Source organism: Topomyia yanbarensis, chromosome 3 (genome assembly GCF_030247195.1).
Source record: "Topomyia yanbarensis strain Yona2022 chromosome 3, ASM3024719v1, whole genome shotgun sequence".
Classification (NCBI taxonomy): Eukaryota; Metazoa; Arthropoda; class Insecta; order Diptera; family Culicidae; genus Topomyia; species Topomyia yanbarensis.
This window is the reverse complement of record NC_080672.1, coordinates 106,577,696-106,603,536: the sequence shown is the minus strand read 5'-3', so window position 1 is coordinate 106,603,536 and position 25,841 is coordinate 106,577,696. Positions and strand designations below refer to the sequence as shown.

The window sequence follows — 25,841 nt, the reverse complement described above, 5'->3', positions numbered from 1 at the left end:
CAAGTGACTCGCCGCGAGTCACCTCACTCGCCGCGCAGAATAGGGCCGTATTAGTCGAGTAGATATGTCTATTCAAAAAAATTACATCATTTAACTCAAATTTTTAAAATACGGAATATTTTCTATAAGAAAAGGATTTTTGATTCCAAACTTTTAAAGTTACCTTAAGGGATCGAAAAAAGTATAAAAATATTTTTGAATTTTTTTTAAGAACCTAATAGAACACGTCATAGCCAATAATAGAATTCTGCGTTTTAAGTCGGGTAGGTCTGTTCTTCGATGGTTTGTTTGCTCAAAGTGAAAAGCAAACTGGCATGCATTCACAACAGCAATAATCGGTCCAACAAGAGACATCACGGAATTTCCTTATTTAGAGTCAAGGCGAATACCAGAAGGTTGTATAAACCTGATTGGAGCTTACCGCCATGACAAAAATTTTTACATCATGTACCACACTGACAAAAAACCATTGTTTCGGCGCCTCCCGTGGACAATCCCTGTTCGTCTACCCCCTCCCAAAGATATCAAGTGGGCTCGATGATTTTTTTTTCTAGTAATTTTATAAAAAAAAAAAAAGGAATTGGCAAATCCAAGAGCAAATTTTCCAATGTGTTGACTACTATGATGCAGAAAGGCTTAGAAAAAAATCGTTCTAACGTTGACTACAGTACATCAGTTACAATGATGATACATTAGCTGTTTTACTTACTTAAAAAGAACAAAAATTTTATCATTCAAAATTCAACGTGGGCATTTCCCATAGCTCCACCAGCCTCCCCATGAACAAACAAGGACTTTTTCGTAAGCCCTACCGTCCACTAAATTGTCCACGTGATATGTGGATGGCCCCTAACCAAACTAAACGAAGCTTAATAGTATTTTCTCCCATTCGTTTGGAAAAAAAAGTTGACCGACACCTACGTGATTTTTGCTGAAGACGAAACTGAGTCATGTTTAGGGCCCTTAACTGCTATTAATTACATATGAACCGACTTGGAACTGAGTTGGATTAGCGAAATGTTTGCACATTATCTACTTACTCATAAGGTTGAGTGATGTACTAGAATGGTCAGCTTTTAAATCCCTCGAATGTATGAGTGGGCAAGGTACTGAGTTCTCATGTCTATTTCTGATTACATCGATATTGTGACGCGTAACATAGGGAAGCTGATGCCAAACATACATCCAAAAAAAGACTGAAGTCAAGCAGATTTTACTGAGCAGACAAAAATACATGAGAGCAAACAGCTCAAAAAATTACACCTACCTAGCTCTAGGCTTGCTGCGAAAAGTTAACTAAGTCGTCGTAAGTAAAAAGGAAAAACAACATCTGTTATCTTCATTAGTATTTTATTGTTTTAATTTAAATTAATCATAACTGTAATACGATTGTTCGTTTTTTGAATTTTTCTGTATTTATTAATTCTTTTGCTTCCTGATTCGATGATCGCACACACAATGAATGAATAAGGGGGGAAAGGAGCGGATCTTGAAGGGGCGGCACAGAGAGGTAATAAACACACGCTTAAATAAATGCCTTACTAAGAAACGCTCCCTCTCTTGGCCCCTGTGGAGGATAGGCGCGCTTCCTGATATTTCTGACTTTCCCTGCTAGACATCCCTGGACTATGTCGTCCTTAGCTTCTTCCTCTGTGTTGCGCCGCTATCCCAAACCAGCTGACTGAGTTGTTGATGCTACTGTTCGCGATCGATTTTCCTTACCAAAGGTGGTGGAAAAAGAAAAATCAATCGAGAAGGTTTGTGACAGGCGACGTTTGCTTGTAATCCATTACAGTTTACTTTTAATTGCAATTTATCTTTAATTAGCGTTTATTTTAATTTCTCATAGTATTGTTTGAATGGTTTTGTTGCTTGCTTGCTGTTCTGATGTAATCCATTTTCTCTTGCTACTGCATTCTGACGCTGAGTGTATATTTTGTTTGTATGTGTTTGTGTAACTGTATGTCGTGTTGGATTGTAGTTGTAGTTGTTGTTGTAGTGTGCGTAATCTTAAGTGAGGATAATCTTATTGACGATCAGTGGCGCGCAGCTTCTCTTCGACAGCTTCTCGTGATGCTTCAGAGAGATCGGTAGCCTGAATGTACTTCTGGACGCCGACAAGTGACTTCTTCAGCGCATCGAAGGAGCTGGAGTACAACATCTTCTTCTTGACCTGGAAGGAAAGGTTAGGGAAAACATATATATCAATTAAAAGCTAGTTCATGAATCATGACATAAGAACAGTCGAAGTATTTGGACGATCAAATTGAAGGGAATACCGGTTATATCAAATGTACGACAATGGAGTTCTCAGGAGAAGTTCTAGTTTATGCCCGAACGTTATTCGTCAAGTGTAGAAATGTCCCCTCCACAGAGCATCATTTATAGAAACTGTAGACTTAAAAATATTGTAAACTAAACAAAATATTCCTGCACTCAATGTCAAAAAAAATCAGAAACTGATGTAATCGGTCTAACCGGGTGAGATTAACAATCCAACATAAATGGCAATTTTAGCAGAATACAGAAGTATAATTGCGTATGCTTTTCCATATAATATTTATTTATTAATATGCACTGAAGAGTATACATATTCGGGGAGGATATACCGTAGTTGTTAAATCGATTGCCTTGCACGCAGCTCACCTGGGTTCAAGTCCCAATCCCGTGCGTAGTGTTAGACATTTATCTTAGGAGACTTTTCTAACCTGAAGAGTCGAACGACCTTAGGGTTAAAACCTCTATACTTAAAAAAGTACATATTGTGCGCACGAAAAGTCCCTCCACGCACTTCGCACGCGCTGACATGTAGAAGCTCTTACAGCCAAACCCGTGTGTAAGCGAAGAGCGCAGCGGTAATTTTCGCTCGTGCAAGATTCGATTGAATAATTTATAGCGCCGAAAATACTCATATGTCCACTCTAAAAGTTATCGAATAACGAAAGTCTCACTGAATTAACACCACGTAATACAAAGGACACTTGGCCCATTAGGAATAATGTGTGTAAACGTTCCTATCTTTAATCGTGATTCACACATGAAAAAAAACGTTTTTGGTCCGCTCAACACTGTTGTTTGTAACCCGTACTACCAACTACCAGAACAGGGTTGACAGAATCGAGGCCGTCCAACACCGGTTCATATGCTTTGCTATTTGACATCTTTCATGACGAAAAGGAACTGCCAATTTTCGAATACCGTTGTCAGTCAATGAACGTCGACTTTCGACACTCTCAGCATCCAGAAGGACTGCTCTCATACCCTATACATCACTAATTCACTGTCTGCCAAAGTTGATAGCTCTAAAACTCAAAAGCACCTGGATATTCAGGTCCGCATTCAAACTCTACCGAATAGCACTCTTCTGCAACTACCTTTCAGAACCAAATACGGTCGCCACATCGCTATAATTGGATTTCAAGTGTTGCTACCGCATTTGACTTCTACTTGAGATACATCTACTATTTTTGAAAATTTGGGACAAGCGTCTACTGCCCATAATCGCAAGTCAGTCCCATGTTCTATGGGATTCCTTATCTATATGGGACTGACTTGCGATTATACGCAGTCTAGTTCTAGTGCAAACGAGAGCTACATTACTGCGATTCTATCACATTCACCCGAAAGTCATTTACTCCAATGACGCTCGCCCGAAAGCGCCCGATTTACCCGAATGTCATTAACCAGAATGGACCATTTACCCGAATGCCAGAAACCCGAATAGACCACTTGCCCGAATGTCCTTAACCCGAATACATATGATATTTTACTGTTTACTATTGTTTCAATTCCAACAAAAGGAAAAGAATACTACACAATACACTCAGGTTTTTTTTACGCGGGGGATACAGGCCGCGTTAATTTCAAAATCCGTTCAAATGAAAACCGCGTAAATTTCAAAATCCGCTTAAGGGACCATTCATAAATTACGTAACGTTTTTAGGGGGGGAGGGGGTTCGACAAGTTGTTGCATATTGTGACATAGGGGGAGGGGGAGTAAGCTAGATCGTTACGTAACATGTTTTCACCGAAGAAATTATTTTTTTCAAGGAATTTGTTACGCAATAGGGGAGGGGGGGGGGGGGGTATAAAGAAATTTGTGACAATTTGTTACATGGGGGGAGAGGGAAGTCAATTTTGGGCAATTTTCGCGTTACGTAATTTATGAATGGTCCCTAAGGGGTTATATACAAAGCTGTGGCGAAAAAGTGAGCTAAGTTAGCGATTTTTAAAAGGGTTTTATGCAAATTTTATTTGAAAAAGCTAAAGACAGTTCGTTAGTAGTACTATCGAAGTTCGAAAAAACAGATTTAATTAAAAAAATTATTCAAGGGTGGTTACGTTACACGAGAATATTAAACAATTAAAAAAAATATGAAGATCGGATTAATAGTTTTTGAGATATCACGTTCACCGCAGCGGTACTTTTCAAAAAAACATAGTTCAGGGATAATTTCGTTTAAAGTTTTGTGTTAACTTCACTAGTGGAAGAACCTGCGTGCTGCGAACGGCTGTAGTTTGAAATCTGGTGCTCCGATCTGGATGAAATTTCGCACAGATATTTTCAAAAGTATGTACTTTCAGAATATTCAATAATATATTTTCGCTTTTTTGAGTTCCAACTTTGTATATAACCCCTTAAATGAAGACCGTGCAAATTTAAGAACCCGCTTTAATGGGAACCTCCTTAATGGATACCGCGTAAATTCAAAAATCCGCGTAAATAAAAACAGCATAAAAAATACCGCGCAAAAAAACCTGAGTGTACTAGTGTTCAACAATCAAGCAGGCTTCTGTAGGCATTCTCCCATCTTTCGTTGCTTTGGTCAGTTCATAAAATGTCGGATAGTGAATCGATTTTTGGGGGTTTTACAAACGAAGAATTGCATATCGCACCGTGTTGCTCATATCAGTGCCATTAAAAACCTAATATCACCACGCGCCCATCTTCATCATACTCTATATCAACACCGCCATTACGCGTTCGGAAAACTGTTAGCGACATCATCATCTCCATCGGTTAAACCACCACCGGCTAAATCTCAAAAGAAGTTTGATGCCCAGAAAACAGTTTTGAGCATACCTTCGTCATAGTCATTCATGTAACCCACATCATTCCTGTCACTAAATCTGGGTATTGTATCGGATTGCTCTGATTTACCGATTGCTGTCGACTGAGCGAAAAAATCCACACCACCTGCTCCGTTGTTTTTGGAACAACATTTGTTCGCGGCATTTGCATCAAAAGCCGCTTGCTAGAAACATAAGAGTTGATTCCTTCTTTCAAACATGTTCTTTAAATACTAAATAGCCCTCGCAAGTAAACTGGTTATCCACTCATTTGCACAGTTTACTCAAACTTAGGAGTTTATTCCTTCTTTCAAACATGAGCAGTTCTTAGAATCTGTATGGTCAAATAGCTCTTGTTCGAAAACCGGTAGTCGCTATCCCGATAGATCACACTCTCCCCAGTCTGGCATCAGATTTATCCGTAGCTGATAGACAGATCAAATTAAACTACCTATGTGCGCGCAATCAGTTTGGATTTACCCTCGTTCCATGCTAACAAAGCAAGTCAGTAAAAACGTCTGGAATTGTTTTACGAATAAATGGCGGTGAACGTGGATCTAGTGCAGCTCAGTTTATAATCCGAAATCCGGTGAAACATTTTGGTCCTTCGAACCGGATCTCGAGGACTATTGAACCGAGTAAAATACCAGTGACAAGTGGTGGCAAATTCTCGAAAGGTTGAGCTGAAATCGAAGAAATAAACGCACTAGATCAGTGACATGCTATTAGCGGACGTCGACCCCGCAATATAGACAGTGTGGTTATTGATGTTGCTGTTTTGATTGTTTTGAATGTGCCTAAGTAACGCGAATTTGAGAATAGTTTCGAAGAGTGAATATCGCTGAAATTTTGACTGTATAGTCATTTCTGTTGCCTGTTTTTTTTGTGTGGTTCCCCTCGTTACTGTGTCCATTGAATGCAGTGTCATTGACTTGGTGGATCATTGTTGTGATTTTCTACCATGGTAACAGAGCTGCGTGACCTGAAGAAGCAGGATCGAAACATTCGGAAGACTTTCGATGCCATTCAACAGTTTTTGGTTAATTTTGACGAGGAAAAGCATGCAGGTCAGCTAGAAATTCGTCTACAGAAGTTGGAAGTTGCATTCGGAGAGCTTCACGTGGTTCGACGAAAGATAGAATTATTGACAGACGACGTCACGGATTTAGCAGATACGAAGGAATCAGAAGAAGAACGAAACGAACGACTGGAATCGTTAGCTCAGGATATAGACGATGAGAATGCACGGATAATTATGGAGATGAAAGACCAGTACTGTGTTCTGAAGAGTGCGCTTGCTCTCTGGAAGAATGATATTTCCGGAGATGCAAGAGCTGCCCATCACTTAATAACGCAAACTCCATCTGCTGGTATTTCCAGGGTAAAGCTACCGGAGATTCGCTTGCCATCCTTCAGTGGAAACGTTAAGGAGTGGGTTATCTTTCGTGACACGTTCAGGAGTCTGATTCACGACAACTTACAGTTTACTACCATGGATAGATTCACCTACCTCAAGTCATCGCTTACTGGAGAAGCACTGCATGAGATTAATTCGGTGGAAATGTAAGCCGTGAACTACGATGTGGCCTGGTGCATGTTGGAAAAGCGTTACGAGAACACGAAGCTTATAGTCAAGGCCCATTTGGATTCGTTATTCGCAGCAGAGACTATGAAAAAAGAGAGCTATGAAGCACTGAACAAACTGATTGGACATTTTGAGAAAAATCTTCTGATGCTGGACAAGGTGGGAGAAAACACGTCCGGTTGGAGTACCATACTGGTCTATATGATCTGCTCTCGCCTGGATGCCTGTATGTTGCGCCATTGGGAGACACATCATAACTCGAAGGATGTACCCAGTTACCAAAATCTGATGATCTACCTGCGAAACCATTGTTCAGTTCTGCAATACATTTCACCCGCTCAATCATCATCAGTTGACGAAACGAGAGCTAGAGTAGGAGTTAGTCATTCCGTAATCCAATATTTTGCTCAATGTCTATTTTGTGGCGAAATCACTCCGCGTTTCGGTGCAAGAAGTTTTTGAGGATGAAGGTGGCTGAGCACAGTGATCTAGTAAAAAGATTCAATCTGTGTCTGAACTGTCTGTCGTCGGGACACTATGCTCATATATGCACTAGAGGTACGTGTCATCACTGTCAAGGAAAACATCATTCGTTGCTACACCCGGAATCGTCGGAACCATCAAGCTCGGAATTCCAATCCTCCATCCCACAATCGCATAGCACACCCACTGCATCCAACCAGCAGCAACCATATACCTAACCATTGGGGCAATACCAATCAACACATGCTAATACAGTTCAAGCATCTACCCAATCTCTCCCCGTGACATACTCGCAAAACAGGTCCGTTCAACCTCTGCCCACCACAAGCCAAGCAAGCGCAAACTACAATACCGTAGCCCTTCCTGCCAGTACACGAGCACTTACACATGATGTTCTTCTATCTACCGCCATCGTTCAGGTTCAAGATCAATATGGTAATGCAAGACTATTAGTTTCGTGTTGCCAGTTTCGCTTTATGACGAAGAGCTTCTGTCAGGAGCTGAATTTCCGGTATACTCCAAGAAAACTGTCAGTTCAAGGTATTGGAGGTTCAACAGTCATGGAATTCTACTCGAAGTGTCGGCACTACTCAGTGGAGATTTCCCGGAGATATCATACTTGCTGATCCACAGTTCTGTGAACCGGGACACATCGATCTGATTATTGGGGCCGACCATTTCTTCGATTTACTGTCGGAAGGTCGAACATTCCACCAGAAGGGCCTGCATTACAAAATACTGCTTTCGGGTGGATTATTTCCGGGCGAGTTTTATATGCTTAAACCTGTAATCAGCAAGCAGTTTCCTTGTTCTGTTGCAAACCAGTTGACTACAAGAGTTCACACAAGGCTCTGTCTCCGTGTCCGGTATATCGAAGGTTTCCCACAGACTTATCGAAGGCTGAACCTTTGTCCACAAATTTTCGCGAGTTGGCGGTCGACTTCTGCACATCTCAATGTCATTATGCGAAGGAGAATGAGTTTTCTCGCCGCTAACTGGATGCTAGCAATTAGTATTGAGAGGCATGTCTGTACCTATCCGTCCATCTAGCCTATCTGCTCGGATATAACTAAAAGTCAGCTGTAACAGTGCCAACTGCCAACTCTATCTTCAACATCCACCATCTATCCGCGGTAATCGTCAACAGCAAATACTAAGGGCTCCGACGAAGGTCAACAACCCTTCCGTTAACAGAAGAATTCAACAAAACAGAAACAGCTAGTCATCATTCCGTCAAAATCATGCACTCCAAGTTGATGCCTTCGATAAAGGTCGGTACACCGGTAAAGCGTAGTCAGCAACAGATGAAGTAGAAAATCCAACCATCGTAGTACCAGTACCGATCAGCATGCACAACAGAGCCGAATGAGATGGAAGGACTAAAATTGATGTCGACTGAAATCGAGGAGATTTCAAGGCGGCCGGTATGTTCGAAAACCGGTATATTCACCCTACAATGTAATTATCGTCTCTTCACAGCCTCGCTCGTCTACCCGTGCAACAGTGCGATTCTCTCTCAGTCGCTATCCCGATAGATCAAACTCTCCCCAGTCTGGCATCAGATTTATCCGTAGCTGATAGACAGATCAAATTAAACTACCTATGTGCGCGCAATCGGTTTGGATTTACCCTCGTTCCATGTCAGTAAAAACGTATGGAATTGTTTTACGAATAAACGGCGGTGAACGTGGATCTAGTGCCGCTCAGTTTCTAATCCGAAATCCTGTGAAACAGCTCTCGCAAGCTCGGTAGTCCGGTTTACTCAAAAATAAAGGTTTTTTATAAGTTATTGAAGTCTATTTACCAAATAACTTGTTTGCCCGGTTTACTCAAACCTAGCGGTAACTTCCTTCTTTCAACCATGAGCAGCTCTTTGAATCTTTATGCGAAATAAGTTCACAAACAAACTGTAGAACCACTCGTTTCCCCGGTTAACTCACATTTAGGGGTTGATTGCTTCTTTCAAACATGAACAATTCTTTAAATCTGTATACTAGCCCTTGCAAGTAAACCAGTGATCCACTCGTCCCCTGCACTAACTTGTGGGTTGATTCCTTTTTTCAAACATTTCTATGAATCTGTACTGAAATCGAAATGAATGCACATTGTGCATTCGGGTAAATATCATTCGGGCAAATCTGATAGAATCGTTTACGCAGTTTATCTTTTTCTTCCTAACTAGGCAGGGACCCAACTTTTCACCATGATAGAAATTTCGATAACAATGCAGTATAGAAGCACGATACTTTCGCGATTTCAAATCACGCAACGATCACCAATTATTTTTTCCATATTCTTTCAGTATTTTGAAATACCGTCGTGCGGGGTATCTTTGCGCACTTTCTATCAATTTTTCAATTTTGACGAATTATAACTGCTTTAATAATCGATGGATTTATATCAGCATATCAGATTTTATATCAGCACAGATTTATCGGCATCGTGTATGTAGTATTTATGCCAAATATGCGCAGAATTGGTTCACACATAAAAAAGTTGTTCATATAGCGTTCAAAAATATTTTTTGTGGACTAGTTGGGGGCTACTTTGCACACTTCTTGAATTCGATATAAAATAAAAATTAACCAGTTTTATTTACTTTCACTGAAATATCATTAATGTATACTGATATCAGAGGCTTTTTCAACAGTAAAGCATCACGCATTTATCGCATTTTCTAAAATAAGGGATTCATTTTAATTTAACAATTACAACGTTACTTGTCAGAAAAACGGCAATATCAGTTTATTTCTAGTATGTTAGAATAGGTTTTTAGAAGCATTTAAAGATTATCTGTATCATCAATAATAAAAATAGCTACACGGCGGGATTGAAAATTTCGCAAAATAAAAAAGAGTAAAATAAGGGGCTATTTATGACGTATATTTGAGTGGTAAATAGATGGCGTATTAGTACACAAGGCCACGCTCTCAAGTTATGCACTATTTATGTCAATTTCAAAATAAAGGTTCGAAACCAGTTTTTTCACGACCAATATCACATTATTTCGCAACCACCAACTTTGGGGTTCAATGTCTTCAAAGAAATTATACAACATAATACAGAGCATCTCTTGAAAAAAATAATTTTGGTAAATAAACTCAAAACATTATTTAGAGGCTTGGTATCTTCGGTAAAGTTGTTGATAATGATATTAAAACAACTTTGTTAAAGACACAAACATCTTCAAATGCTCATGAAAACCGATCCTGACGTACTAGAAACAAACGGAAAACGCCATTTTTCATAACACAAAAACCTTCAAATGCTCTCCTGGCGTACTAGAAACAAACGGAAAACGCCATTTTTAATCTTTTTTCTTCTTCTTTCTGAAAAACAGTATGTGGTCTCGGTACACTTAAGATTTTCTGTTTCGTTGAGCAGTCTTATTTTACGAGCCTCCAATCACTTTTATTGACCCTTCAAGTGTTTTTTTTTTGTTTTGGTTAACAGTGCTAAGAAAAATGACAAAAGGCATATGCATCATGGTTAAAAGACATGGATCCACAAATGCCAAAGGTATAATAAAACTAATAAAAGCGCGTCTTTTAGTATATATTGAAAAAACTAAAGTGTGCAAAGTAGCCCCACATATCCAAAGTAGCTCTGCATGACGGTATTAGTATAAGTTATGTGATTGTTTGTGGAAGAATTAGATATTCCACAGCTGTAGATTAGAGACGAAAATATCAAGTTAAATTATACCGCGAAAATTTGAGGTTGGACCTTGTCGCTAAAAATTGTACAACAAAAACGTTTGCTATTCTATGAGGAGTCCCATCCTCACCATCCCGCACAAAACAATAGCCTCACTCACCTTAGCGGTATCTGGACACCAGGACATGAGGAACAGCTTCTGCTTCTTGGAACTTTCCGAGGTGCCTTGGCACTGGTGCATATACTCAAAGTCGAACAGTCCATATCTGAAAACAAAAAGTGCGTTGTTAGCAGCCTGGTTATAGCTCGATAATTCGATTGTGCATTTGAGTATCGTCCTTACCGGCACTCGCCCGGTCCACCCTTCTGGATGTCCTCGAGGAATTGGTCGTACTCGGCGTTACGGTCTCCGATCACTTCCACGTCGATCTGTTTCTCGTCTCGGATGTAGAATATGACATAGCGATGTTTTTTGTCTTTTTTGATTTCCTCGTACGTCGTTTTGCACACATCCGATACGGTCACTCCTGAGGCCTACGCAGAACGAGAGTTGAAAAAAAAACAACAAAAAACATTAGGGCACATGGTTAGGTTACGTGATCCGGGATTGGGATTGGAGAGACCGGCTGCGTCTTTCACTTGGATTCGCTTCAACACACATGAAATCGTTTTCGGAGGAGCTAAATATAGCTTATTTTAGAGAGACACGATGTTTCTTGTGGTTCAACTTTCCACATTACAACCCAGGGGCCCCACAGCGTGCATGGAAATGTCAGCATGCGGTTCTTGTTTTTTCTTGATTTTTTGTTCTGTCAACAGGACCGAATTAGCGGTTGCATGTGAATTGCTTCGCCTAGAGCGAGCGTGAGAAACGATTTTCCTTATATAGACAGGTGTTGCTAATTGTGGACACATAACAACACGTGTACGCAGATAATCCGGTGTTTGTTGGATTCGCCATTTCAATTAGCGACTTAGGATTACAAGTTCCTTCGAAGAAAAACGAATTCTAAAGCCATACGTAATTCATTAGGTCAAGATCGGAATCACCCGGGTATGATTTTCTCAATTGAACACTACCCAAACAATCTATTTTCAACGCGTTGGCCGAATTGTAGTGTAAACAATGAACAGCCACACAATGTAATAAAATGTATGTCGTATACCAACCGTAGATCAATGGCTGGCTTGATGCAGACGATTTACGCGAGACTCTCTTAACTACGACATTAAGCGCCACGACAAAGGCGTATTAAGACATCACTTCTCAAATCAAGTGAGGGTGGAACGAACCTACACACGTTGCACTTGCCGTAGCTGCAGGAGTGAATTGATTCCCCCGAAACGCGCGTTCGTGGCTATTTTTAACTTTATGTTCAAGCGCATTGTCAATTATAGGTTGAATTTTGGAACATAAGCCAGCTAACCGTTTCTCTGAATAGGATTAAGTTTAGAAATTGCAGATATAGAAAGAGGTGTAGGAAACGTTACGCTCAATTTATGCTCTAATGTAGATCGATGTTGCTTTTTGGGAGCCACTATCCAAATGAGTGAGCCAAATTTGCGCCGTCAGTGAATGTGCGCATACTTTGAAAGCTGAAGAATTATTGAGTACAACCGGTTTTGCTACAGGTTGTGATTTAATATGCCTAAATCGAAGATAAATTATCACATTTTAATACGAATCAGTCGGTCAGTAGGTAGAAGAACTAACACAGTACATCTACGAGCAGGAAAGAGGCAACATGAAAGTTAACAAATAGAACAAATATTTTTAAATTGTCCCTTTTTGATAGGAGGCAATATATTCTTCACATGCAGAAATCTAACGTTGATTGGAAGTAATGATAAAATTTTAACGTAATATTTAACGATGTGATGTGGGACAATTTGCTTCCACTATGATATACTTCTCCTTAGTGGAGAAAAATTTAGGTAAAAAACTATTTTCTCTCCACTAAGGAGAGCATTGTTTAAAACCACCTTTACGCGTGAAGGGCACAAAACCTATAGCTAAATTAGTAATGGAGGTTGCGTTTCGATTTCGTCTCATCAGAATCCGACGCTAACTTAGGAACTAAGCTAGCGCTGGATTAACTAAGCTCAACTAAAGCAGTTCCCCTAGTTCTGCTTGATGCCCCGCAAGAAAAGGAGTTTATTTTTAAGTTCATGAGAACTAGTGAAATCAAAACATTTGGTTTGGTTCAGCAAGCCAATGTAAGATGCACTATGCTATATTTCTCCTTATATTATATTATATTTCCTGATTATTCATCATATTATCCTGACTTAATCTGTTCCACAATATTCCGCCACGTCACTCGGTCAGTTGCTGCTTGTCTCCAACCTCTCAGGTGCCCGATACTCGCCAGGTTCTGCTCCACTTGGTCCAGCCACTGGGAACGCTGCGCTCCTCTTCGTCTTGTACCTAACGGGTTAGAGGTGAAAACCAACTTGGTGGGGTTGTTGTCCGTCATCCTCACAAAATGCCCCGCCCACCGTACCCTTCCAGCTTGAACTACGTTCCGGATACTTGGCTCATAATAGAGTCGTGCAAGTTCGTGGTTCATCCTTCTCAACACGCCATCCTCCTGCACACCACCGAAGATCGTTCTCAGCACCCTTTTTTCGAAGACTTCGAGTGCTTGCAGATCCTCCTCGAGCATTTTCCACGTTTCGTGCTCGTAGAGAACCACCGGTCTAATCAGTGTGTTGTACATGGCGCATTTCGAGCGGTGGTGAAGCTTCCTGGATCTCAAAGTTTTGTGGAACCCATAGTAAGCACGACTTCCAGAGATCATACGCGTTCTGATCTCCGGGCTGGTGTTGTTATCCGCAGTCACCAATGAGCCTAGATAGATGAACTCGTCCACCACCTCCAACTCGTCGCCGTCGATCGTAATACTACTGCCCAAGCGTTCCCTATCGCGATCGGTTCCACCAGCCAGCATGTACTTCGTCTTAGATACATTTATCTTCAGTCCTACTCGTGCTGCTTCGCGCTTCTGTCGGGTATACAGAAATTTTGACACAACACCTTCCACCATCCATCGTAGCCTTAATCAGTCTTGTCAGCTTCCAAGGGAGGCCGTTCTCGTCCATCATTTTCCTTAGCACTACACGGTCCACCGTGTCATTTACTGCTTTAAAGCCGATGAACAGGTGATGTGTCGGGACCTGGTATTTACGACATTTTTGGAGGATTTGCCGTATAGTAAAGATTTGGTCGTTTGTTGACCTGCCGTTGATGAAACCGGTCTGATAACTCCCGACAAATCCATTTACCAGCGGTGATAGGCGCCGGAACAGAATCAGGGATAGCACTTTGTAAGCGGCATTTGTCACTATAGTTTTCACAATCCAATTTGTCGCCTTTCTTGTATATCGGGGTGATGACCCCTTCCTTCCTTTCCTCCGGTAGCTGTTCTCTGTTGCAGATTCTTTCGATTATTCGGTGCATGCATTCCGTCAGTTTCTCCGGACCCACCTTGAAGAGTTCCGCTCCTAGACCATCCTTACCAGCTGCCTTGTTGTTCTTGAGCCGATGAATAGCCTCGTTAACCTCATTCACAGTGGCCGCCGGTACATCCCCATCGGCTGCGACACTATTTCTCCTTAGTGGGGACAAAATTGGGTAAAAAATATTTTTTCTCCACTAAGGATAAAATTGTTTAAAAACCGCATTTGCATGTTAAGGACACAAAACCTAACTAAATTAGTTATGGCGTTTCGACTTCGCTTCATCAGAATCCGACGCAAACTTAGTGACAGGATTAAGTTAGCGCCAAAAACGAACTTTCTTGAAGTGCGATAGATCGCTCTGATTTAAGTATAACTTTCCTGAAGGTTTCAGAAAATTGTTAGCGTTCAACAAAAGTGCCTGAAGTTCCAAAAAATATCCCGGAAATTCATAAAAGTGAGTTTTTTATCGTAAATCAAACCCAAGTATATAACTTGATCTGTTAAATTCAAACCATTAAATTTAATAATATGGTTATTGTTTGGTTTAAGGGAAGAAGCTCTTGGCTTATGCGGAAACACAATCAATTGTGTTTTTGCCGCATTAGCAGAAATTTTCCATTTTTTTCAGGTAATCATTGAAAATATTCAAGTTTCGTTGCAGTCGACTGCAGATAATACGAAGACTCCTACCAGTGGCTGAGATGCTAGTATCATCACAGAAAAGTGATTTTTTACAGCCTGCGGGTAGATTTGGAAGATCAGTGGTAAAAATATTGTATAGGATTGGTGCGACGCTTGACCCTTGCGGGACACCTGCTTTTACGGGTAGCTTATTAGATTTACAATTCTGATAAGAAACCTGTAGGGTACAGTTAGTAAGATAATTTTTAATTATCTTTATTATGTAAATTGGAAAATTGAATTCCCGCATTTTGGCAATCAATCCTTTGTGCCAAACACTGTCGAAAGCATTTTCGATGTCTAGAAGAGCAACTCCAGTGGAATAGCCCTCTTAGATATTTCCCTTTATCATGTTAGTTACTCTCACAAGTTGATGAGTAGTTGAATGTCCAATACGAAATCCAAACTGTTCAGGAAGAAAAACAGAATTCTCATTGATATGTGACATCATTCTAGTTAGGATGATTTTTTCAAATAATTTACTAATAGAAGAGAGTAAACTAATTGGTCGATAGCTAGATGCTTCTGCTGGGTTTTTATCTGGCTTCAAAATAGGAATAACCTTGGCATTTTTCCATCTTTCAGGGAAGTATGCTAATTCAAAACATTTGTTGAATATTTTGACCAAGTATCTCATGGTGATTTCGGGAAGGTTTTTAAGAAGAAAGTTGAAAATTCCATCGTAACCTGCAGCTTTAATATTTTTTAACTTTTTGATGATGGATTTGATCTCATCATAGTTTGTTTCAACAATATCGTCTAGAGACAATACTCGATTTGAAACGTTTTCATATTTTTGTAAGACTTTGGTCTCAATAGGACTCACAACGTTGAGATTAAAATTATGAACGCTTTCAACTTATGAAGAATTTCGACCGATTTCTTGTAAGTTTTTGTAAGTCTCCTTTCATGAAATTAATTTGCTCGCCAGTGCACTGAAAAGGTAAATAGACTGCAGCAATAAAAATGATACCAAGATCAGTTTCAACTTCGATACCCAAACTCTCGATCGCCTTGGTGTCAAGAGACGGCGTAACGGAATGTTTGATCCTGCGATTAACCGCTACTACGATTCCTCCGCCGAATCCAACAATTCGATCAAATCGATGAATAACAAAATTAGAGTTACTCTTCAATTTAATATTTGGTTTTAAAAAAGTTTCGATCACAACGGCTATATGCACATTATGTATCCACAAGAAGTTGAAAAAATCGTCTTCGCACGTTTTTAATGAACGAGCATTCTAATTTAATAAATTTAAATGATTATTTAAAGTCATTGTTAAACTTTAATTTCATTACAATTTTTTTAGCAAATTCCCACCCCGCTTTGAAAAGCTTCAAACATGGAGGTAGAATTTAACATAGCAATCATCATAGGTAACATAGACTCTTGCATGTATTTTAATTTTTCTTCCGTTACGCTACCTAGATCCATTGGACAAAAGGAAGCGTTGGGTGCAAACGAGTTTGTAGGCGCGGTAACGGTAGCCGTTATTTTGGCCTTGTTACCTGCCACTGAAGCATAAGGTGACACACCATTGTAGGATGGTGTGATGGAGGTAGAAGAAGTTGTGAATCTATTTTGAATCGGATTAACACGTTTGGACGTGTTTTTCTTGAAGTGTACATGAAGAAGCAGGTACATTTTTTATTTGTTTTTTTTTTGTTGTCCAGAACGAGAATTTATAATTTTTCCTCGAGAAGGACAACCCCAGAAATTCGATTTATGATTTTCGCTACAATTAGCGCATTTGAAACTTTTTGTGGTTTTTTATTTCACCGGACAAGTATTTTTCGTGTGCGATTTATCACCACAGATCATACATTTGAAATCCAAATGACAACTTTTTGTGCCGTGCCGAAAGCCTTGGCATCTACGACACTGGGTCAGATTTTGAATTCTGCCCCCCATGTCGTCTATAATGTTCCCATTTTACTCGCACGTGGAACATAAAACGTGCTTTTTCAAATACTTTCAAATTATTAACCTCATTACGGTTAAAACGAATTAAATAAAGCTCCTGGATAATTCCAGAGCGTACTGGCGTGTTATCGCCATTAGCCTTTCTTTTCATAAGAATAACTTGTGAAGGAGAAAAGCCAAGTAAATTTTTCAATTCGTTGGATATTTCATACAAACTTTGACCTTGTGGTAGCCCTTTCAAGACAGCCTTGAATGGTCTGTTTGTCTTGAAATCGTATGAATAAAATTTATATAACTTCTCCGTAAGATACTGGAGTAGTCGTTTGTGACAAATCAATTCCTCCGCTGTAACTTGACATTCTCCTCTTCGGCCAATCAGAAAAGAGACTTTCACGTCCGGAAGGAACGTCGAAAGCTCAGTTCGTAAGGCCTTGAAGTCGGAGATCATCTCTGTTATCGGCGGAGGTGATTGCTTTATCTTCTCATTGGCATTGCACAATGCGAGGAAATTTACAATTTTCGTTATGTTACATTCGGATAAAACATCGAATGAGTTACTGCAATTAATTGAATTATCGGGTGGTGAAGCCACCCTTTTTCGTTTATTTTTAATATTTGGCACACGGCCTTTCTGGGAGGACCAAGGCATATTGGAAGAATTAAATATTTCTTTAGGCTGAATTGTTCTTGAAAATTGTTTTAGTCTTGAAAAAGACTGATTGAGTAGAAAAAGTAGGTAGTCTTGAGAAAGACTAATTATCGAAAAAATATAGGTAGTCTTGAGAAAGACTGATCGAGCGAAAACATAGGTAGCCTTGAGAAAGACTGTTGCTATTGAAAAATTGTGACCGGTTCGAACGAAGGTTTAAGCCGGTATGCAGTTTTCAGAGCTAATTCAATCTGAAGACACGCCATGCGTTCTGAAATGTTAAAATTTAAACACGACACTACCAGTTTTCATTGTTAATATACCAGGATAAGTGTCTTCACCGGATCAGCGCTTGAATGACTCCATCGCCATCGGTCGTCGCGTGTCTTTTCCCAATCGCATGACAAGGTCAATTTGCGCAGTGTCGTTTCCTTCGTGAGGCACAATCACCACACCACCTCCCCTCCCTTCCCCTACATTGCCTTTTCTCGTACATTCTCACGATCTCTCGTTGAGGGTGCGGTTGGATGTGCATCTTCCTGCGGCACGTGGAATCCCCCGTTAAGTTCAATGAACTTTCTCCCTGTTTCACATCCCACAAAACGAGCTCCTTTTCTGCGGCCTTTTTTCGTCCGTGTGATAGCGGCAAATTCGGAATTACAAATGAATCGATTTCGTGACTGTATGCACCCGGTACGAGACAGTTTAATCTTTCCAAGAACAGCGGAAGTTAGCTAGACGTGAAACCTTCCGGAAGTATGGTGCCGCTATCTCACGAATCGCAGCTTCAGACATTTGTATTACCGAGACCGACCGCGAAAGCGGCGGCAACAATTGCATTCAAACGTCGATTCGTGACGGGAAATTATCCGGCTGAAGAGGTGATTCATACGTACGTAAAGACGTTATTTCCTATGTGTGTGTACTTTCCCTATACACCTATACAGATAGGGGATGGTTCTACCACCACCATCGGAGGTGCATTTTCGCTAGCCAACACTACCACCAACTAGCAGTTTTTCGTTGTTGGGGGCGGTGAAGGTTGGTAGCAGCCTAGGCGGTTATACCGTAAACGTCATTCATGAATGCGCTCACTTGTTCACGGTGGCACCGCCAGATTGAAAACAGAAAAACCGGCACCGACACGCCATTCGTGTGCCGGTAGCTACATATGTAATAGGTAGAAGGTCTTTGGTCAATACATGCGGTATTTTGGCACGTACGCTAAAATTGCTCTGTCGCACACGCACATTTTTTTTTCTTCTTCGGCAAGCATTCCACCAAATTTGGCGATCGACTCTTTCGAAGTAAATGGCAAGACTCTTGTCGTTCAACTTCGTTGCCTGTGGTGGCGATGTGTGATATCGACTTGTACGGTCATGCTTGTTATTATATTGCTGATATCTACTATAAGGTACACTCAAAAAAAAGTAAACGTTATGCCTATTGATTTTACACATAGATTTTTGCAATTAACGGAGGCATATAGACACTATTTGCTGGCACATAAACCTAATGTGTGTATTTACAAGAAATATTAATCTTACATTCACATTTCATAACTATTAGACACATAAAACCCCACTCTATAACAATATGCACATATAACTTATGTGTGTGCATACATAGTTTATACAGTTGACACATTGAAGCTATGTGTGCGCGTGATAACAATAGCATTTCTTCTTCATATGAATTTTAAGCGTTTTGAAGCAAATAGAATTAACGTTTAGATTTTTTTCAGTGTACGAATGTGATTGTGATTCCTGCTTGCATCACACCTGTCGATGACTGTGACTCACAATGCTGCGCTGCTGCTGCTTACTTCGCTGTAATTACAAGTCAAACGAAACCGTCCGATATGATTACGATTCGACGGAATATTTAGCAGTACGTATCGCTCTGATTCTCTAATGATAGCGATGAACAAATTGTTGCATGACTTGCTGTATTTTCGTTTTTCCAACAACTACGGGTTAGTCACCACAGTTTAAATACCAATTGTTATAGTTGACTAAATTTGGATGCAAAGTTATCTGCACCATGGCTAAGAGCAACAAACAAGTAGGCAGCATGTTGTACAAAATAACCTGATTCGAGTCAGTCGTATCCACACTCCAAGTTTGCCGTTTAAGGAAATAACCTCCGATGGCTCTTTTCAAGTGGATCCAATAAGAAATACGGAGCTATGCAAGCAACTCAAATGAGGATGTCAGCAATAATTGAAACGTCAGGTTGTCTGGTTTGAAATTTTCCTTCACATCTCTTCTTGAAATCTTGTTACTCAGTCAAACATAGTTCTGGAAAGTTGCAAATAATAAATTATTCAAAGTAGCTTACATAAGCAGATTTGGCACCTAAAATCGGTTCATTGCAAGTGGAATGTATAACTTAAATGACTAAAATGAACTACCCTCGATACCGGGAACCAACCTGATCGGACAAGCCAACCAGTGGCGCGTGCTCGGTTAGCATAAAACAAAGATGGTACACAAAACTTAACCTTCTTCTGTTCGTCAGTTTAAACTTATTTTTGGAACAACTCACTCGCACAATGCGGTAGCCTGTTTTGATGAACGAAGCATGCGGTGGGATGAAGTCAGAAGTCGTTCGCTTTTGCTGGGATATGCGTTGAGATGCTGTGTCGGAAGCATTTTCAACAGATATAGTAACGTCGTTTTAGTAACTGTCCGTAGGCATCCTATAGTTGCACTTCTTGGATTTACGCTTTTTGTATTTAAAATTGTCATAAACAATTTGCTCAAATTGAAAAAAATAAACAACCACGATCTACGATATGAGGGTACACCTACATGTTTTTTCAATTAATTCAATTATTTGCAAAGCTTGGCAAAAATTCAGTTAATGCTGGCCTCAGGAAGTACAGTGAAATCTTTTTAATTTAGGGGATCATCACCATGTAGAAGAACAATCCTCGACAAGTATATGATTACGGTTTAAAAGCCAACTGTTAAAATTCTCTTTGACTGGAAATTCTGGACAAAACGTTACTCACCAATCAAAGATGTAGCTAGTAAACAAAAGAGAAAAGCTTTCTCTTTCATTAACTGCTGTGAACTATGTTTGCCGAAATTTCCTTTCAAAGAGAATTTTGACAGTTAACTTTTAATCCATAATCATGTTTGTCAAGAATTGGGGTACTCCGTATTATGACGTCATGTATTTTAGATTTTCTGGTTATTGGACCTCCTCGACATCCTCTTCCAGCTTCTAATTGAGCATCATTTAGCTGATCGCTCTCACGGTACTAACGCTACATGTCCAGATCACTGTAATCTGCCGTTTTTTATCAGTCTTCCTATGTTAGCATATTTGTATACTTCGTACAGCCATTCTTCATTCTCTACTATAACACTGAATATTAAACGCAGAATTCTTCTCTCAAACACAATTATAACTCGATAATCTGCTTCCTTCAATGCCCATGCCTACAAAGCAACAGGGAGTATCAGCGGTTTGTATAGGCAAGATGAGTGCATCTCTGTAGGCTACGGTACTTAAGCTTACCACGCAAAACCATAGAAGGTCCTATTCGCAACACACCTTTTTAACTCGCGGCTAACATCGTTATCACACGTCACTAGGGTTCCAAGACATATAAATTCGTCGAAAACCTCGTACCCCATCGATTTCCACCTCGGAACCAAAATCGTTCGGATTTCCACTTGGTCGGTTACAATTTTGCACCGGATCACCCAAGTAAACCAGTAAAGTCCTACTTGGTTTTTTGGTCTCGGGTTTTAATCACAAAACATTTTTTTGGCGTTAAATTCAACGTTACAAAGGGAGTATCCCTTTATTTTCAGGACAAAATGGAAACCAGATTGAACATTTTTTCACCTTTAGGGAAAATCTCGAACAATTTCGGAGAAAGTTGTACAAGATTCAAGAGACTCTTATCAGTTTTCGTGAAACGACAAAGAACTTCAAACAAAATTCTACTACAAACTTTAGACCGATTTTGGATATAAGAGTCACTTTTTGAGTGGTGTAACTGGAGCTGTAGAGCTCGGCTCTCGGAAGGGCTTCTTGTAGGAATCACTCTCTACAATTGTAGACAGAAAATATCAAAAAAAAATATCACTCACTAGAACACTGCTTTAAGCCTTTTTCTGATTGTGCTATTGAGTGTACGGTTCAGATGTGCGGGCGTCGGGATTTCGCGATCGCGTGGGAATGACTGTTTATTTGTTCGCGCTTGAGGCCGCGTTGTGTTTGCAAAATGTGTAGTTGTGCGTTATGATCGCTATTACATGACCTCCTTTGTGTATCGTCGCAAAGATCTCGAGCGCTTGTATGTTAACGTGTTCAATCGTGTGGGCGTTTGTATTTTGCGTGTGCTAGCGTGTTACTTCGCGTGTATAAATTTGGTTTTGTAACCGTGTGGTCATCCGCATATTCGCATGTGACTTTGAATGATCGCGCAGTCCGTAGATCTGACACCTAATTTTCAGTGAGTGGTTCAGATGCTAGAAGAGAGCGAATTTTTCCATAACACCAGAGTTCCCGGTCATGTCGCCATAGAACGTTTTGTATAAAAGGTGTTAGGACCAAACATTGATCAACTTCAGCTTGACGTTTTTATCATCGAGCATTAAAAAAACCGACACACCCCTCATTTTAAAGATGTATGTGTAACATCATGCCTACTGTTTCCGATGCCATTTTCACCAGTTGTGGAATGATTGCGGAAGCGGTACATGAAGATGGTGACGAAGTTTGATTGCGTGGTACAGGATGACGAAACCTACGCCAAGGCAGACTTTAAACAGCCTCTTTGACAGGAATATTATACGTCGACTGGAAGAGGAATTGTGGCAGAGATTCTCAGACACATTAAGCTGTTGAAATTCGCAAAGAAATATTTCGTGACAGGCCGTGCGTTCCTGCGACTTAAAGCACGACATTTGCAACGCAACCTGTATCAACAAATGAATTTTTTTTTGCTGGGGTGCCTGGAATAACGTCATCCCAACACAAATGTTCCATTCTGTTTTGGCAGGATTTGGCATCTTAGCATTACGGAAAAGGGTCATAGAGTGGCATGCCGCGAACAACTTCCAGGTGATGACCATGAATTCTCCCAACATGCCAGCTCCGCCCAATAGAAAAATATTGGGCAATCATTAAGCGACAAAGAATGTGATCAAGGAGGCCGTGCAAAACTTTTTTTTATTTTGATTATGCAGGTTTTAACCTTATGATCATTCGCCTCTTTTCGGGTTAAGAAAATATTCTATTCTATTCTAACCCTTACACAGCCAGTATTGAAAAGCATCCTGGAAAACACTGCAGTTATACTGTAGTGTTTTTTTGTCAATATTAATATTTAAAGCATATTTTCATATGTCGCAAATATTAAAACGACCAGGGCTACTGTGCAGAGTTGGGTTTTAAGATGTTTTAAAAATAGACGGCAATTATTCATTTAATTAATAATTTAACGAATTGTTTTGAATCCTAAAGAAGGAAGAAACGAGGACAACCGTACCGACCGTTTCAGTTTGAAGGGGATATAATAAATCGTTGGGAGTGACTTTGCTAAGAAGGGTAATGACACTCCTTTGGTCCTTTGGGTGGGAAAATCTCTTTATAAAAAATCTCAAACCCTATGTGCAGGATTGGAGTCGAACCCAAGTGAGCTGCGTACAAGACAATCGGTTTACTAACTACGCTATGCCCACCCCGTGCAAAAATTGATGAAAGGCGTCAAATTAAAGACCCGACATTTTGCATTCGCGTAAAAAGGAAGCTTGAGTGTACATTGTTTGTTAATTCTGCTTGAATTGAACATCCAAAAGAAACATGATTTGATTTTTTAAGAAAAAAATGGACCGATTTACACACATTCTTGTATGACCAATTTTTTATCGTAGCACGTTTTAGTGTATATTAGTATGTTTAAAATGAAAACATTTTAAATGTTTTATTGAATTGGGCCAACCGAAGGCCTGTACCTAGGCAACTAGGACCGAGGATCAGTAGGAACTTCCGAACATAGGCGTTTGTAGGATCGCGGTTTAGACTGCGTTTCTACCTTTACAAGTGTTAACATGTTTATTTAATCATCGCGTTTTTATGTTTGCGATATTGCGAGCCTGGTTGTGCGAGGATGAGCGATTGTGTGTTAACGTGTTTGATCGTGTGGGAGTTTGTATGTTATATGGGCTAATGAGTTTATACCTTTTCTTTTTTTTTTTTTTCGAGAGTTGTCCTACTGGAGCTGTAGAGCTAGGTTCTCGGAAGGGCTCCCCGTCAGAATCACATACTACAATTTGCAGACGAGACAGGCAATGTCGCCCAATAAAACACTGCAATAGGCCAATTGTAGCGGGCCGTGATTCTGAATGTGATATTCTTTGTACGGTTCAGGCATGTGCGGGCGTAGGGACTCGGAATCGCGTGTATCATCGCGAAGGGCTCGAATATTTGTACGTTAATGTGCTCGATCGCGTGTGCGTTTGTATGTCGCGTGCGCTAACGTGTAACTTCGCGTGCATAAATTCTATTTCATAACCGTGTGCCTTTCGCATATTCGCGTGTGTTCTAGAATGATCGCGCGCGGACCGTGAATCTGATACTTAATTTTTTGTGTGCGGTTCAGATTCCTGACGGAAGTGGGCTCTTCCATATCATTAGAGATCCCAATCATGTCGTCGTAGAACGCGTGGTCTAGTGGATATGAGCTTTATTTTTTTTTTGATTGGTCCAACTGAATGTATGGACCTAAATTGCTAGAATAAAGGTTAAAGATTTCCGGACGTGACCGATTCATGATCGCGCATTTGCGGGTTGGCGTTTGAGATCGCGTTTGTAACTTCGTAAGTACTAAAACGTTCACACAATTGCCGCAGTGTTATCAAGTTTACGCGATCGCGGGCATAGGTGTGCGTAGATGATCGCGAAGGGCTTAAGCGTTCGTATGTTGACGTGTTTGTCCCGTGTGCTCGCGTGTATGTGACTTCGCGTGTATAAATTCGATTTTGAAACCCTGCGGCGATTTATATATTCGCGGACCGTCATTCTGATCTTTAGTTTTCGGTGTACGGATCACATTCTGACAGGGAGAGAGTTACCCCATATCACTAGAGTTTCCGGTCATGTCGCCATGGAACGTTTTGTCTAGTGGATATGGTAGTTATTTTTCAATTTTATTATTTTTTTAATAATTAACAAGGACCTAGATTGTTTGTACCGAGGATAGATACTTCCGGACGATCCCGATTCATGATGGCGCGAGCGCGGGAGTTTGTAGGTTGACACTTGAGATCGTGTTGGTAAGTTTATGAGTGCTGAGATTTTCACCTTATCACCGGGGTGTAATCATGTTTGCGAGTTCGTAGGCTGCTTGGAAAATCGCGAGGGGCTCTAACGTTTGTGCGCTGACGTGATTTTGTAACGTGAATGGTTGCGCGAACCGTGAGTCTGATATTAAATTTTCAGTGCGCGGTTTGAATTCTGGCAGAGAGTGGGATCGTTTATATCGATAGGGTTCCCGGTCATGTCGCCATGAGACGTGTTGTCTAATAGGTATGGGCGTATTTTCTTAATTGGTCCAGCTGAAGGCATGGACCTAGGCTTCTAGGATCAAGGATAGACTTTCGGACGTGACCGATTCGTAATCGCGTGCACGATGGCATTTTTGTAGGTTCCCGCTGAGACCGCGTTTGAGAATGTGTGAGTGTTAAGACGTTCACTATCACCATCGTTGTTGATTCAGCTGAAGGCGGGTGTAGAATGGCAGTATAGGACTCGAAAAGAAGAAATAAAAGACAATATATGAGAGACGTAATAGATTAGATAGGTACAAGATACAGCTGAAGTTATGATCATCACATGAGACATACATTAGTACTTCAAACACTACTAATACTTGAATAGCCAATCACCACACATAGCACATCCTTTCTCAATTATCTATTTGTTACTGGTTGATTGTTGGTTATGAGCTGGTGAATAGAGGAAAGGTATAGAACATACAAAAGGCTCATATCAGCCCTCCCGGCCTCCTCGACACACCACTATCGAGGCGTATTGTAATCAACATCTTGAAGCGGGCTTCTTATATAAATCAAATCCTCAGTAGTCATAATGTTTGGTGGATTATTAACATGAGAACTAATTAACCTCTAGTAGTAGAACTTGGTGCAAATAAAAACTAAAAAGAGCGAAGGTCCTTATATTTAGATAACTCTATTGAATATATTGTGGCTTGATGATGTTTACAATACCATCAATCCCATCAACCTGCGAGAGGGGCTAATGAGTTTATACCTTTTCGTGTAAAAATTCGATTGTAGAACCGG

At 40.3% G+C, this 25,841-nt stretch overlaps 1 protein-coding gene across 4 annotated transcripts in view; it reads right to left on the bottom strand.

Moving 5' to 3' along the window:
• Window positions 1-1,331: 1,331 nt before the first annotated feature.
• The window catches only part of LOC131689417 (cofilin/actin-depolymerizing factor homolog), a 41,276-nt gene continuing 16,766 nt past the window's right edge, over window positions 1,332-25,841 (bottom strand). For all 4 annotated transcript variants that reach the window (XM_058974489.1, XM_058974487.1, XM_058974488.1 and 1 more), the window contains exons 3-5: window positions 11,139-11,329; window positions 10,956-11,061; window positions 1,332-2,173 (exon numbers count right to left, since the gene is read on the bottom strand). In XM_058974489.1, the coding sequence (XP_058830472.1) occupies window positions 2,027-2,173; window positions 10,956-11,061; window positions 11,139-11,329 (444 nt within the window). In that variant the 3' untranslated portion in view covers window positions 1,332-2,026. The remainder of the gene's footprint in view (window positions 2,174-10,955; window positions 11,062-11,138; window positions 11,330-25,841) is intronic.